Here is a 12,607-nt window from a genome sequence, read left to right on the forward strand (position 1 = left end):
GCGTTCTAAAGCGCACTTTGGCTCGCTGGCGAGTTGAATAAAATGTCGGACAACTCAAGCGGCGGAGGGAAGTGCGCATATTTCAAGACATCCTCACGGCTCAACAAAGTCGTATCCATACGTTGTAAATATTGCTGTGCAGTGTAATAAGGTAGACTCAACTCATAATGTAGAGAAATGACCGAAAACAGTGACTTTAATTTTACATTATGTCCCTTTAAAGTTTAAGTGTCGGCTGGTGTGTTCTTATGTAGATGGCCTCCTCTACTCCCTCGCAAAGTAATTTGGTTCAGTGTTCAATATTTGTGCTTTGTTGATATTTTGCTGATATTTTTCTTGTTTTCTTGCAGCCAAAGGAAGTAAGTGGAGTGAAGATCCCAGTAGACATCAGTAAGCCCAACCCTAACGATGTGGAGTTTGACAACCTGTACCTGGACATGAATGGAATCATCCATCCTTGTTCACATCCCGAGGACAAGTGAGTTTATTTGATAAATGATGATGACAATCATCATCATCATAATATTTATTGTTATTGGTAGTTACTATGTTTCCCAAAGGGAAAACATATTGTTTTGCTGGTGTGTTCTTCTTCTGTCATGAACGAATTAGAGCTTACAACTGCCTGTGACATCCACTTACAGGGTATAGCTATTACATATACAGCAAATATGAAGAAATTATAAGCTGTTACAGTAAATTCAATAGCAAAACTTGTATTTGGCAATTACAGGTTTGTGATAGCAAATCCTGTATGGTTTCAGAAAAGGCACAGTACTTGGAGGGAAATATCTTGCATTTTCTTGAAAATGTTGACTTTCTAATCTTTTCTTTAACATTCTTGAATTCTTTTCTCAGACCAGCTCCTAAGAACGTAGATGAGATGATGATTGCCATCTTTGAGGCCATTGACAGGATGATGGCGATCGTCCGTCCTCAGAAGCTCCTCTACATGGCCATCGACGGGGTGGTGAGTATCCAATTTCTGACATAAGGCCACAGCAATTTCAAAGTCCAAATCCCGTATTCGAATTTTGGATTTAGTTGATAGAAGCATGTAGCCTGGGTACCATCCAGAAAGTTGTTCGCTCCAGCATTTTTTATGCACTATATACAGTTGCTTCTCTGCTGTTCTGTCTGGGATCCCGGGCCACATTAACGTCTAGAATTGTCCAAACTTTGCATGAGGGCGCTGATTGGTTCCTACACATGAGAGAATTACAGAATGGGTTCCGTCTCTTGCTCAAACAGGCATTCCTACACCTGAAAAGCCCTCCCTCTGCTTGTGGGAGGCCTGTTATTATCAAATGAGCACTCTAGAACCCAGTCCTTAATTCGCTCGTTAACTGACGTTACCACTAAACGGTTTGAATGCACAGGTCTCCAGACAGGTAGCAGAAGCAAACAGAGGAGCAAACTACTACCCGGATGGTACCCAGTAGGGATGTGTACCGGTACACAATACAGTACCGGTACAATCAATTAGGTACAGGTATCAAAATACCGGAACACTGGAACACTGGTATACCGGTACTGGACCTGTATCTAATTAGTGCAAGCCGGGCAGGATAACAGGTCAGGGGATGGTCACTTTGACAGTTAAAATTACTGTGAAATTACCATACCAGTCTCTGAGCCCCAGTGAGGGAAAAACAACAATTTTGTAAAGGTCAAATTTTTGTTGCATCATGTGTCTACCATAATAAACACGTTTTTATTGGTTCAAACATGCTTCTATCCTTTTAATACATTGTTTTGCCGTTATAACAAATTATAATATAATATTATGATATAATATTCAATGCCATGCATTTAGGTCCGGACTCATTAGGTCCGGACCTGTACCTAAACCTCTGGATTCGAATCCGGACCTGTACCTAAACCTCTGGATTCGAATCCGGACCTGTACCTAAACGTGGGTTTAGGTACGCATCCCTAGGGGTACGCTAGGAAGCCCGTGTGATAACAGTAGAACCTCATCTGATGTGTCAAATCATTATCATCCGCTCCGGAATACCCTTATCCAATGTTATTGCGGCCCAGATTTGACGTGAAATACAACACCATGTATTCCGCATTGTCCTTGGTCCCAGCCCTCCCACTGTTTTGTATTTTATACGTGTAAGCTTAAACACACTAGGTGAAAGTTTAGAGGTTTACATGAAAACATGCTGAATAGTAGAGTATTTGTACTTATCAAGATATTTTTTTAACCTCCAGGCTCCAAGAGCAAAGATGAACCAACAGAGAAAGAGACGTTTCTTTGCAGCCAAGGAAAGCAGGTCTGTTTTTTTCCCTATTAAATGTATATGGTATTATTATGGTGCATGTATTGCAGGGCTCAGATTCATTTCTGGGAATAGCTGCACTAGTGCAACCAGCCTTAAAAGCAATATAGATTAGAGTAGAATGTCAGCCAAACCTAATTACAAAATACAAACCTAACTGCCCCTCTTCTGTTTACTACACCACACTTCTTGAAAAGAGTAGGGGTCCATCCCGGTGTGAGTGGTTCAAACCTACAGTTCCATGTCTGGGGCAGTTATTAGTCTGTGACCAGACCCTCTGGTCGACAGACTTTTAGTTTTGTCACGTTTACGCGCGTTCGCAGCTGTATCTGTATGTTCCCGTTGTCTGAATTCTATGTCGTTTGGCAGGTCCTTTGTACTGAGGTTGACGATGATGCACGTGAACTTTTTTTGCGGCAGGTGGTTTTATTATGGATTTTATAAAAATAACACCCCTACAATTTGTTCGTCTTGCGGTGTTTTGGTCCAGATCCTCTGTATGTGGGTCATGGTGTCATTGGAATTTGTCAAGCAGATGCGTGGTGTTACCTGATCGTCAATTAGCAAAGTTATTCGCGTTCGCATCTGTATCTGCATGTTCCCGTTGTCGCATACGTACGTTGTTTGGCAGGTCATCTGCACTGAGGTTGACGATGATGCACGTTGTTTTGTTTTTTTTGCGGCTGCTGGTTTTATTATGGATTTTATAAAAATATCACCCCTACAAAATGTTTGTCTTCCGGTGTATTAGTCCAGATCCCCTGTATATGGGTCATGCTGTATTTGAGATATTGCAAGCAGATGCGTGATGTTCTCTGGTCGTCAATGTAACGCGCGTTCGCATCTATATCTGCATGTTCCCGTTGTCGCATTCGTTTGTGGTTTGGCAGGTTCTCTACACATAGTTGGACGATGATGCAAGGTGTTTTATTTTTTCGGCAGCTGTTTTTATTATGTACGTAATAATTTCAGAAATCACCCCTGCAAATTGTACGTTTCACAGTGTATTGGCCCATGTCTGCATATGGTGCCTGTGCGGTACATTGGGTATATAGAGTCAAGCAGATGCGCGATATGTGCATCAATTTTACGCGCGTTTGCTTTCTACCTCTTATTCAACAAGTTAATCCGTACTACTTTATGTACCAGCATCATGGACCCCGGGATTCACCCACACTGTGCCATGCTACCTTATGGCTTCACACTAGTTAAAAACTTATCGCACAGTTCATCATCAACAGCTGTGTGTTATCGTATGTGGGACATGGGAACCGACATCTAATGTTCCACTAATGACCCTGTCAATCAAATACCTCCTGTCGCCGTTTGCAATGAAGCGTGTAAGAATTCTCGTCCCAAATGAAGTTTAGCCATATTATATTCCCGGACTTCGACTAAGAAACATCAAGGTCCTATTCCGTGCTTCATACTTATTACGTCCATAAGGTCCCATAACAGAAACATGTTAATACTTGGTGCGTTTGTCAGTCTGTCTGTCGGTCTTGTAGGTGTGTCTGTGTGTGAATGTGCCTGTGTATTAGACCATCCGGTTACTTATCGTCACCATATCTTTTAGACTTTGGCCACATGTTATCTCACAATCCATACCTGTTTTGTAAGATTCACATGACACAGAAATATTAAGCAACTTTAGATACAACGATATATCTAACACCATGAAAAGAATCATATAGGATATAAGCACAACGTCACACACCAAAGAAGACAAAACAACCAACATATACCAGACCGACGTCACAGACTATGTTACCTACGGTCACTTGTTGTCATATTGAGTTCACCAAATGACAGCCACTCTAGACCCTTGCAATTCAGTCCAGCCTATTATAACAGGGCTCGAAATATTTTTTTCTGCATACCTGCACTGGTGCAGATAACATTGGAAATTACCTGCACCAGACAAATTTTACCTGACCACTCTTTTATATTCATAGTTGGTAACAGTCAATGCAGCTGGTAAAAACCCACAACACACCTATATATAGTACCTGTATATAAAATCCAAGTACATGGACCAGTGCAGGTTAGGTGCAGGTAGACATTATGAATACCTGCACTGCTCCAATTTTACCACACTTGTACCTGTGGTATTTCGAGCCCTGTGTAAGGTCCTCGCAATTCAGCCCCTGGCTGTGAAGAGAGATAACGCTAACAATAAAATGGGTTTAACGTAATTCTTTTATACATTCTCAGGGATGGCAAGGAGGAACTGGCGAGGATACGTGAAGAGCTGGAGGGACAAGGTATCCACCTTCCACCTGAGAAGACCAATGAGGAACACTTTGACAGTAATTGCATTACTCCAGTAGGTAACCAGTGTGTGTTCTCACACTGAAGGTTCTCAATCTCTACGTGTGTGTTAGAAGAGATTTCATAGGTTACCACCTACCAATCAGATTGATTGTAACAACCAGGTGTACCAATGGTACAAGCGTTTCCCTGGGTTGCTACCTGCCAATCAAATTGGGTGTTACAGCCTAGTACAGAATTATTTTGTGACATATAGGACTCCTAATAGGAGTCATTCAACCGTTGTTTATGATTATATATGTAATGAAATGTAAGGCCATGTTGATTTGATTATATGGTTGACATCCTCTGGAAACCCCAAAACTCAGTGGTTATAACTAATGCGAGCGTATGAAATAAAAATAAGTTTGGCAAAAAAATTTACAATTACAGTTGCCTTGTACGATTTATAGCGGCCGGAAATTGATGTCATCCATATAATCAAATCAACATGGCCTAACTCAGGGATATAGATATTTGATGTTAGGACAAATTTACAGTATGCAAGGAGAGTTGGCAAAGAAACACAACAAATTTTTCCAAAGTCTTGAAACATTTCTGTTCAGTAAGATTAAAGCTTGTCCATTTTTCTTGCAGGGTACAGAGTTTATGCACTACCTGTCAGAATGCCTGCGTTACTACATCCATGAGAGGCTCAACAACAACCCTGGCTGGAGGAATATCAAGGTCAGCTTCAGTCAATAAAGACAACAAACAGTTCGATACATCTTTAGAACTTAAATCACAAAAATTGAAGAAGTTTGCTCTAAGAGTTAAAGACCTCTGCAATTAAAATTTTTGTTAAAGCTTACTATAGCTAAATCAGACTGTACTCTTGCTTCAAGTTGATATACTGCAAAGTTTTACATATTACAAAGTTTGTACACCAGTTGATACTCGCACCATAATTCGACTGATTGATTGATTGATTGAATTTGGTGACACCAGGAAGTATCAGGTCTGATATGCAAATTGTATGAATCGGGTTTTTCAAGTTGGCTTTCCTGAAAGAAAAAAGATGTATTTTTGGACAAATTTTAGCAGATATTTTAGTTGTGAAGACTAATGAATCAGATGTGTTTTTTTCCCTTGTAGGTCATTCTGTCTGATGCCAATGTGCCCGGAGAGGGAGAACACAAAATCATGGACTACATCAGGAGACAAAGAGGTAGGGACATAGAAAAACATACCAAAAGTCATGATGATCTGTCAACATCTTCATATGTTATTCTCATCCAAAGTTTGAAAACCAAATTGTTCCCAAAAAATTCTGCAAGAGGACACAAACTTAAGCAATTACTCTCTGCCCTCTCTCCTGACCAAAAGTTATGACCTCAGTATGTCCAGAACACAAGATGTTAAAACCAGAAGTTCTACTGCAGTACCTAAGAAAACTGTTAGGGGTCCATTATCCAACTTGACCTTCGTTTTTCTGGTTTGTACCCACCTAGATTGTACAAAATATCATCAGGATCCATCCAAGGCTTCTCAAGTTTTGCTGTTCACAGACGCACAAACACATACAGTACAGGCTGACAGACAAATACACTAAAAATGTAACATTCTTTGAATCATGGATTTTGTATCCTTTTGTTTCAGCTCAACCTGACCATGACCCAAACACTCACCACTGTCTGTGTGGTGCCGACGGTAAGTACAAATTTACATCATTTTATTGCAGAACAATTCACCCCAATTTTCTTACAAAATTGCCAGTATTTTTAAGCATACATACTTTCAAAAAGTACCACATGTTGTTGCCAAAGTTGGGGCGCATACTTCATTTGTGTTAGTGGCATGGATAAATGGGAAAAGGATCTCAAATGCATGTAGACCAAGGTGGTTCTACAATTTTAGGAAGGATGCACATGTTGCTTTTGTGTACAACTTTAGTTCTATTCTGGCCAATTTTGTAACTTTTGGTAAGCAATTCAGAAATCTATAGAGACAATATATGCCAGTGGGAAAAACTAGCATTTTTACAAATTTGAGCAAGGACATTGTGTGGAAGTCTTTGATTATGCAACATTACCTGGGAAAAGAGATGAAAACATCATGAGTTAATAGAATTTAGCCGGAGATATTGTAATCATTTTCTGGTGCCCGTGTCTTGTTGGTCTGTACCTCATTTGAATGAATGAATGAGTGCTTGTTTTTATTGTAGCTCACCATTAGGCCACACCAATTTAATTTGTTCGTTCACGGATTCGCTCGCTCCTATGTTTTGGAAAAAAAATAAAATATAAAAATTACCACTCAGCAAATTTTCACCATTAATGAAACCATTCACCAACTTTCTGGTGTAGCAAATTGGCCTTTACATTATAAGCTTCTTAAAATGTGGGTATTTATTATTCCAGTTATATTTTTCATTCATGAAGAATGGGACAAACATAAAAACTGACACTACTCTTGTAATTTTCAACAAACAGGTGCTGTTACTGTACAGTAATAGTGGTTCTGTACTTTTTTCAAGCTGAAAACTTTTTATTCTTTATGTTTGGGATTAGCCCTTATCTTTACCCCAACCATTTTACAATTTTTTTTTATTTTTTTTTTCGCCCTATCGCTCCATATTTTTTATGAAAAAATCCGTGAACCAAGAAATTAAATTGGTGTGGCCTTAAGAGGTTTTAAATGTATATGTAACTTGTCCATCATAGCGGATTTGATCATGCTCGGACTGGCCACACATGAACCCCACTTCACGATCATCAGGGAAGAGTTCAAGTACGGCAAACCCAGACCCTGCAAGCTGTGTAACCAGTTAGGTATGTGTCTTCCTTTGCTTCCTTTTTGTTTAACGCTAGTTCACCTTTATTCTTGGCTTAACCTATATTCATTGTTTCTAAAAACAGGGTATCTTAGAGATATCAATTCGACAGACTTGAAAATATTGCATTGTTATATAACATAGGATGTAGGTTTCCCTTATATCTGAAAATACTGTAGTTGATATAACAACAACTAGAAAGGCAACATTTTTGAAAAAAATGCAGGATGTGGGCGAAGGGAAAAGAAAGCAAAAATCGCAGGAAAAGAAGCAACAAGAAAGGCAACATTTTCGCGAAAATGCAGCAAAAAGAAAAAAAAATTAAAAAACATGGTCTGTCCACGGATTCGATCCCGGAGCGTTGGTTTACCACGCGTGAATAATCCCATTGAGCCAGTGCTACAACATGTTACGAGCGCACGTTTTAACAGGTATACAAATGTATTGCGTTGCTTGAAAAAACCCGCGAGCTTCCGCTGGCTATTTTTCTCGCTTATAATCGAAGGTATTTCACTAAAACTTGGACAGAATACTAGAATATTTTTTTGTGGGGCATTTTTATGTTGTTATTTAGCCGATTAGATGCTCTGAACTTGCTGCATTTTCAACGTTTTTGTGATACTGCGCTGCCGAGTGCCATTTTGTGACCTGTGCGTTGATAGGTTTACCCCTGACGTATCCACCAGACAGTCAGAATGTTAGCCAATCAAAAAGCTGGAAACGTGGACTGCATGCTACAGGTTCCATTTTTTCTGAGTTTTGATTGGTCGGGTGGAATATCTGTAGAGAATACTAAATGTGTGGCTTCGCCCACATAAATATAGGTTACCGCGCAAATAAGGGTGAGGGAATGTTAGAAGTAACTTTGACTGGAAGACATTTTGTCATTGAACACCAACCAGTACCAGTTAGAAGAAAATCAATTATCTATTTTTCTGTACAAAAGAATATATGGTCAAACCTGCACCACCTCTACATAAGGGCCTGTTGCCCAATTCCTGAGATAATTTGCTGATCCTGACTGTCCATCACAATTAGCAGTCCAACCAATGATAGCATAGCTATTAGGACTTTGACCAATAAGAGAGGCTGCATGCTTGTCAAATATTTGAATTTGTGTCCAAGAATGGTCTTCTTTGGCTGTATAGTTTTTTGTGCGAAGGTTGGTTTGCATTTATTCTATGATTTTATGGTTAAAACTGTTTTACCTCTTTGTTCTATATCTAGGTCACGAGGCTAAGGAATGCCAAGGCTTGGCGAAAAACAAAGATGGCGAGGTAAGTCAGTATTAAGATGTGCTCAAGGCATCGCATAGTGTAATAAATGGGTGTTTGTCTCAATGCCCAGAGGTTCTTGGTTTGAGTTTCCTGATATGCACTGAAGTTGTGCCCTTGGTAAGGGCACTTACATATAACACGATTTTTCTCACTTCGCTCAGGTGAATTTTCTTGCCAACCTTCATCAGATGTCTGATTCACTGCGCTTACATGTCAGGGCTCGAAATACTTTTTCTGCATACCTGCACTGGTGCAGGTAACATTGAGAATTACCTGCATTGGACAACTTTTACTTGTACCACTCTGAATCTAGGAAGTATGGATCATACTAAAATTGTTCAGGAACCATTGCTATTTTTTCTTACATACTTTATAGGTGGTAACAGTCAATGCAAAACTCACTACCATGAACCAGTGCAGGTTAGATGCAGGTAGACACCAGAAATACCTGCACAGCTCCAATTTTACCTGCACTATCCTGCATTTTCAGGTGGTATTTCGAGCGTTGTGATATATTCTGACCTGACACAATTTTTCTCACTTTGCTCAGGTGAATTTTTCTTTGCCAACCTTCATCAGATGTCTGATTCACTGCGTGTAATTTCTGGAACCTGGAAGCATGGTGACATCAAGAGTGAATCAAAGTAGTGGAAATACGGAATCTACCACCGTCATGTTTCAGAGAGGGTTACAATCGACTAGAAACACATTTTGGATACGGAGCAGGACCACTTTGTGAGGGGTGTAAAAGAGGCAGTCTACATCATATAAGGCCCATCAACCCCCTCTGAACTACATGTATGATGGTGGTAGATTCCGTTTTCCCGATACCTTTGATTCAGTCCTGTTGCCATCACACTCCAGTTCCCGAAAAGTCAGCGCAGAGAATCAGATATCTGATGAAGGTCGCAGGGAAAATTCATGGCTTTTTTGTCTATGTTGGAACCAGTGTTCTAGCCAGCTTGAATTTTTTTTCCTTCGTATGGATTTTGAATTTGGAAATCCTTTTGAGCGCCAAAGGTGCGTCAATCCTAGGGGGGGTTGGGAGCATTCTCCCCATAGAAAATTTTAAAATGTACACCCCCCGAAACGCTATTTCCTGCATTTTGAGGGGCAAATTTTGCTTGTAGACTCTGCTTGGTTTAGTAATGACGTCTGTTCTAATATCTTTACCTGCCGATTTTTGTCAGTCATAGAGGACAGAATGGGCAAAATGTTTGTCCGTCCCCACTGCAGCAAAATTCTGTCAAAGGACGGTGGCTAGAGCCCTGGTTGCAGCAAAGCTCAAATTGTACAAGTAATATACTGTAATTCACTTTGTCTTCTCGGTACCAAACTTTCACGGTCTAAGAAAATTTAACTTGTTCTCGTAACTAAATGTTCACTGTCGTGGCAAGTGCACATAAAAAAAGGCTGTGAATTATTTGTTATCAGTAATGATAACTTCACGTTACAGTCGTCACCGTGAAAACCGTGAACATAACAGTACATTGGAAAAATCAGGAATAAGTATGGATTCTACCAATTACAGATGAGCTTTTAATATTTATAATTGTAATGTTTCAGTTTGATGAACTGGCCCCAGTTATGGGAGAAGAGGCCACCTTTATCTTCATCCGACTGAATGTACTGAGAGAGGTGGGTACACTCGTCTAGTCTTTCTCTTAGTTTCCTACTCTTAGTCAGACCTGCCACTAGGGATGCGTACCGGTACGCTGGACCGAATCCGGACTTGCAAAAACTTTTAGGTTCAGGTCCAAAAAAAAACGAAACCCAAGTGATTCGGTTCTGGACTTGTAAAAAATGTAGCGCTAACATATTATCCTTTTTGTTCTAAACCATCTTGAAGGCTTTGAAGAATTGTGAACTTTTCGCTGGAAAAGACGATAATATCTACAGGCATTGCTATCTATGGTGGCCATTGCTGTATTCACAAAGTCTCGCAAGTTGTCGCAACTTAATTCAGCCAAGTTGCTCGTGCCATACCATTATAACATTATTCGTATATGCCATGGGTTCAAGTCCAGACTTATTAGGTCGGGACCTGAACCGAAATCTCTGGATTCGAATCCGGACCTGTACCTAAACGTGGGTTTAGGTACGCATCCCTACCTGCCACTCTTAGTCCATCTTGCCGAAGTGGCAGGAAGTGGAGTTCAGAGAGGGCAAAACTACTTGTGGGGGGAGGGTCCTAATAAGGACTGCATTGGCTTCCTGTACAAAAACATACATGAAAAAGGGCTTCAAAACTCACATACCAGTATTTCAATCTCTAAAATTTCCGTCCTACTGGATAGCTAAACATGTCAACTTACTGTGGAAAAAGCCGGGCTTCGACTCCGGCATTTTCTCCCGCTATCAGCTGTTAAAACCAAAACAACACTGACCTCTGAACTCCCAGCCAGAACAAGCATGCTTCACCACCTTGTAGACAGGTCCCAGAACATGAAATGTAACACCTCTAAGGTCAACTAAGGTCACGATTTCTGTCCAGATTTGAAAAATAAACACTCCCCTTGTCCCACTGGCAGAAAACTGGCCAAATATGACTTATAACAACTGGCTTCAAGAAAAAAATTTCAAAAATAATATAAGAAAAAACCTAAGGGTAGGCACGGCACGGCACGGCCAGTGCGCAGGTCACAGTTTAGTAGCCCCTTCCCTTGTCAATCAGGCATGACAGGGAGATACTTTTAAAAAAGTTTTTCTTTGTCAGTTTCATGTGTACATGTATGTATGTATTTTCCATTATGCTAGTCACAGTCATTCACCAAGTAGTGACCAAAAGTGTCATCAGTTGACATACATTATACATTGTATGTAGTGGTCATCTAAACATTATTTTTAAAATTGCATGTTTGCTGTATGTTATTTATGTAGTTATCCACAATCATTTTTAGTGACTGTGCATTTTTCTATGTTGTACTAACTAGCTGGTATCTATGGTTTTTCACAATGTTTGTGTTCACTTCTAAACTGTTTTCATTAAATATTACAGTATCTTGAACAGGAGATGATGATCACTGGGCTGCCCTTCGAGTATGATTTAGAGGTAGGTAAACAAATTTGCATATTATCAGAGTGTTAGTAATATGCTAAATGTTTTGAAGACAAAAGATCTGTCACTGTAACAGTAGCACCGATTTTAGTGTCATAGTTCAACTCTCTTTAACATTGCAAAGTTCTAAATTTCTTATTCAATAAGTATGCAGTACACTCTATTGCTGCTACAAAATGATGTTGTGTTGTGTTTTACTGTATGTTATATAGATAGATAGATGTTACATGTATGTCATACCTGGGCTACAATAATGTTTGATACAGGTGTTCCGGTCTGGGTGAAAACTTGGGTTACCGGTATCACCCACTGTTATCACACACAGAGGCTTCGGTAGAATAATTCAAATACACATCAAGTGTGTTAGTGCACCGCTCTCAATGATTTGTTTGTTGCAAGTTTTTGTTGGAGGACAAAAATTTCCTTCACTTCTGGCTCATTTACAAGATTTAGTATTGAAATGCATGGTTTCTCATGTGAGTATGACATGAAGATGTTTTCCCGTTTAAATAGAGAGCCATTGATGACTGGGTCTTCATGTGTTTCTTCGTGGGTAACGACTTTTTACCTCACCTGCCATCTCTACAGATCAGGTGAGACTTGTCTTTAATTCTTTAAAAAGAAAGTCAATGTTGTGCACAGTCAAACTTGTCTATAGCGGCCACGCAAGGGATTGGAGAAATGTGGCCACTATAGGGAAAATGCTGATCAAATTTAGCCTGGAATCCAGCCGTATTGTGCTTTGGTCACTCCCCTGAGGTACATTTGTTTGTACGCTTCCTGCCAATACGACTGGCCTTCGTTAGCATTCGAACGATCGGCATTTGAATATTCGCAGAGATTTTATGCGAGATTTCTGTTTGGCTGGTTCAAGCGCTCGTTCGAACAGCCGTCCATATCA

General features: G+C 40.0%; 1 protein-coding gene across 3 annotated transcripts in view; it reads left to right on the forward strand.

The window, feature by feature from the left end:
* LOC118411812 (5'-3' exoribonuclease 2-like) overlaps positions 1-12,607 on the forward strand; it is a 47,697-nt gene that overhangs the window by 1,996 nt on the left and 33,094 nt on the right. For all 3 annotated transcript variants that reach the window (XM_035814301.1, XM_035814317.1, XM_035814310.1), the window contains exons 2-13: positions 351-478; positions 859-970; positions 2,221-2,282; positions 4,503-4,614; positions 5,196-5,285; positions 5,694-5,766; positions 6,198-6,248; positions 7,262-7,369; positions 8,599-8,648; positions 10,215-10,286; positions 11,647-11,700; positions 12,220-12,299. In XM_035814301.1, the coding sequence (XP_035670194.1) occupies positions 351-478; positions 859-970; positions 2,221-2,282; positions 4,503-4,614; positions 5,196-5,285; positions 5,694-5,766; positions 6,198-6,248; positions 7,262-7,369; positions 8,599-8,648; positions 10,215-10,286; positions 11,647-11,700; positions 12,220-12,299 (992 nt within the window). The remainder of the gene's footprint in view (positions 1-350; positions 479-858; positions 971-2,220; positions 2,283-4,502; positions 4,615-5,195; positions 5,286-5,693; positions 5,767-6,197; positions 6,249-7,261; positions 7,370-8,598; positions 8,649-10,214; positions 10,287-11,646; positions 11,701-12,219; positions 12,300-12,607) is intronic.

The sequence above is a fragment of the Branchiostoma floridae genome, chromosome 1 (genome assembly GCF_000003815.2).
Source record: "Branchiostoma floridae strain S238N-H82 chromosome 1, Bfl_VNyyK, whole genome shotgun sequence".
NCBI lineage: Eukaryota > Metazoa > Chordata > Leptocardii > Amphioxiformes > Branchiostomatidae > Branchiostoma > Branchiostoma floridae.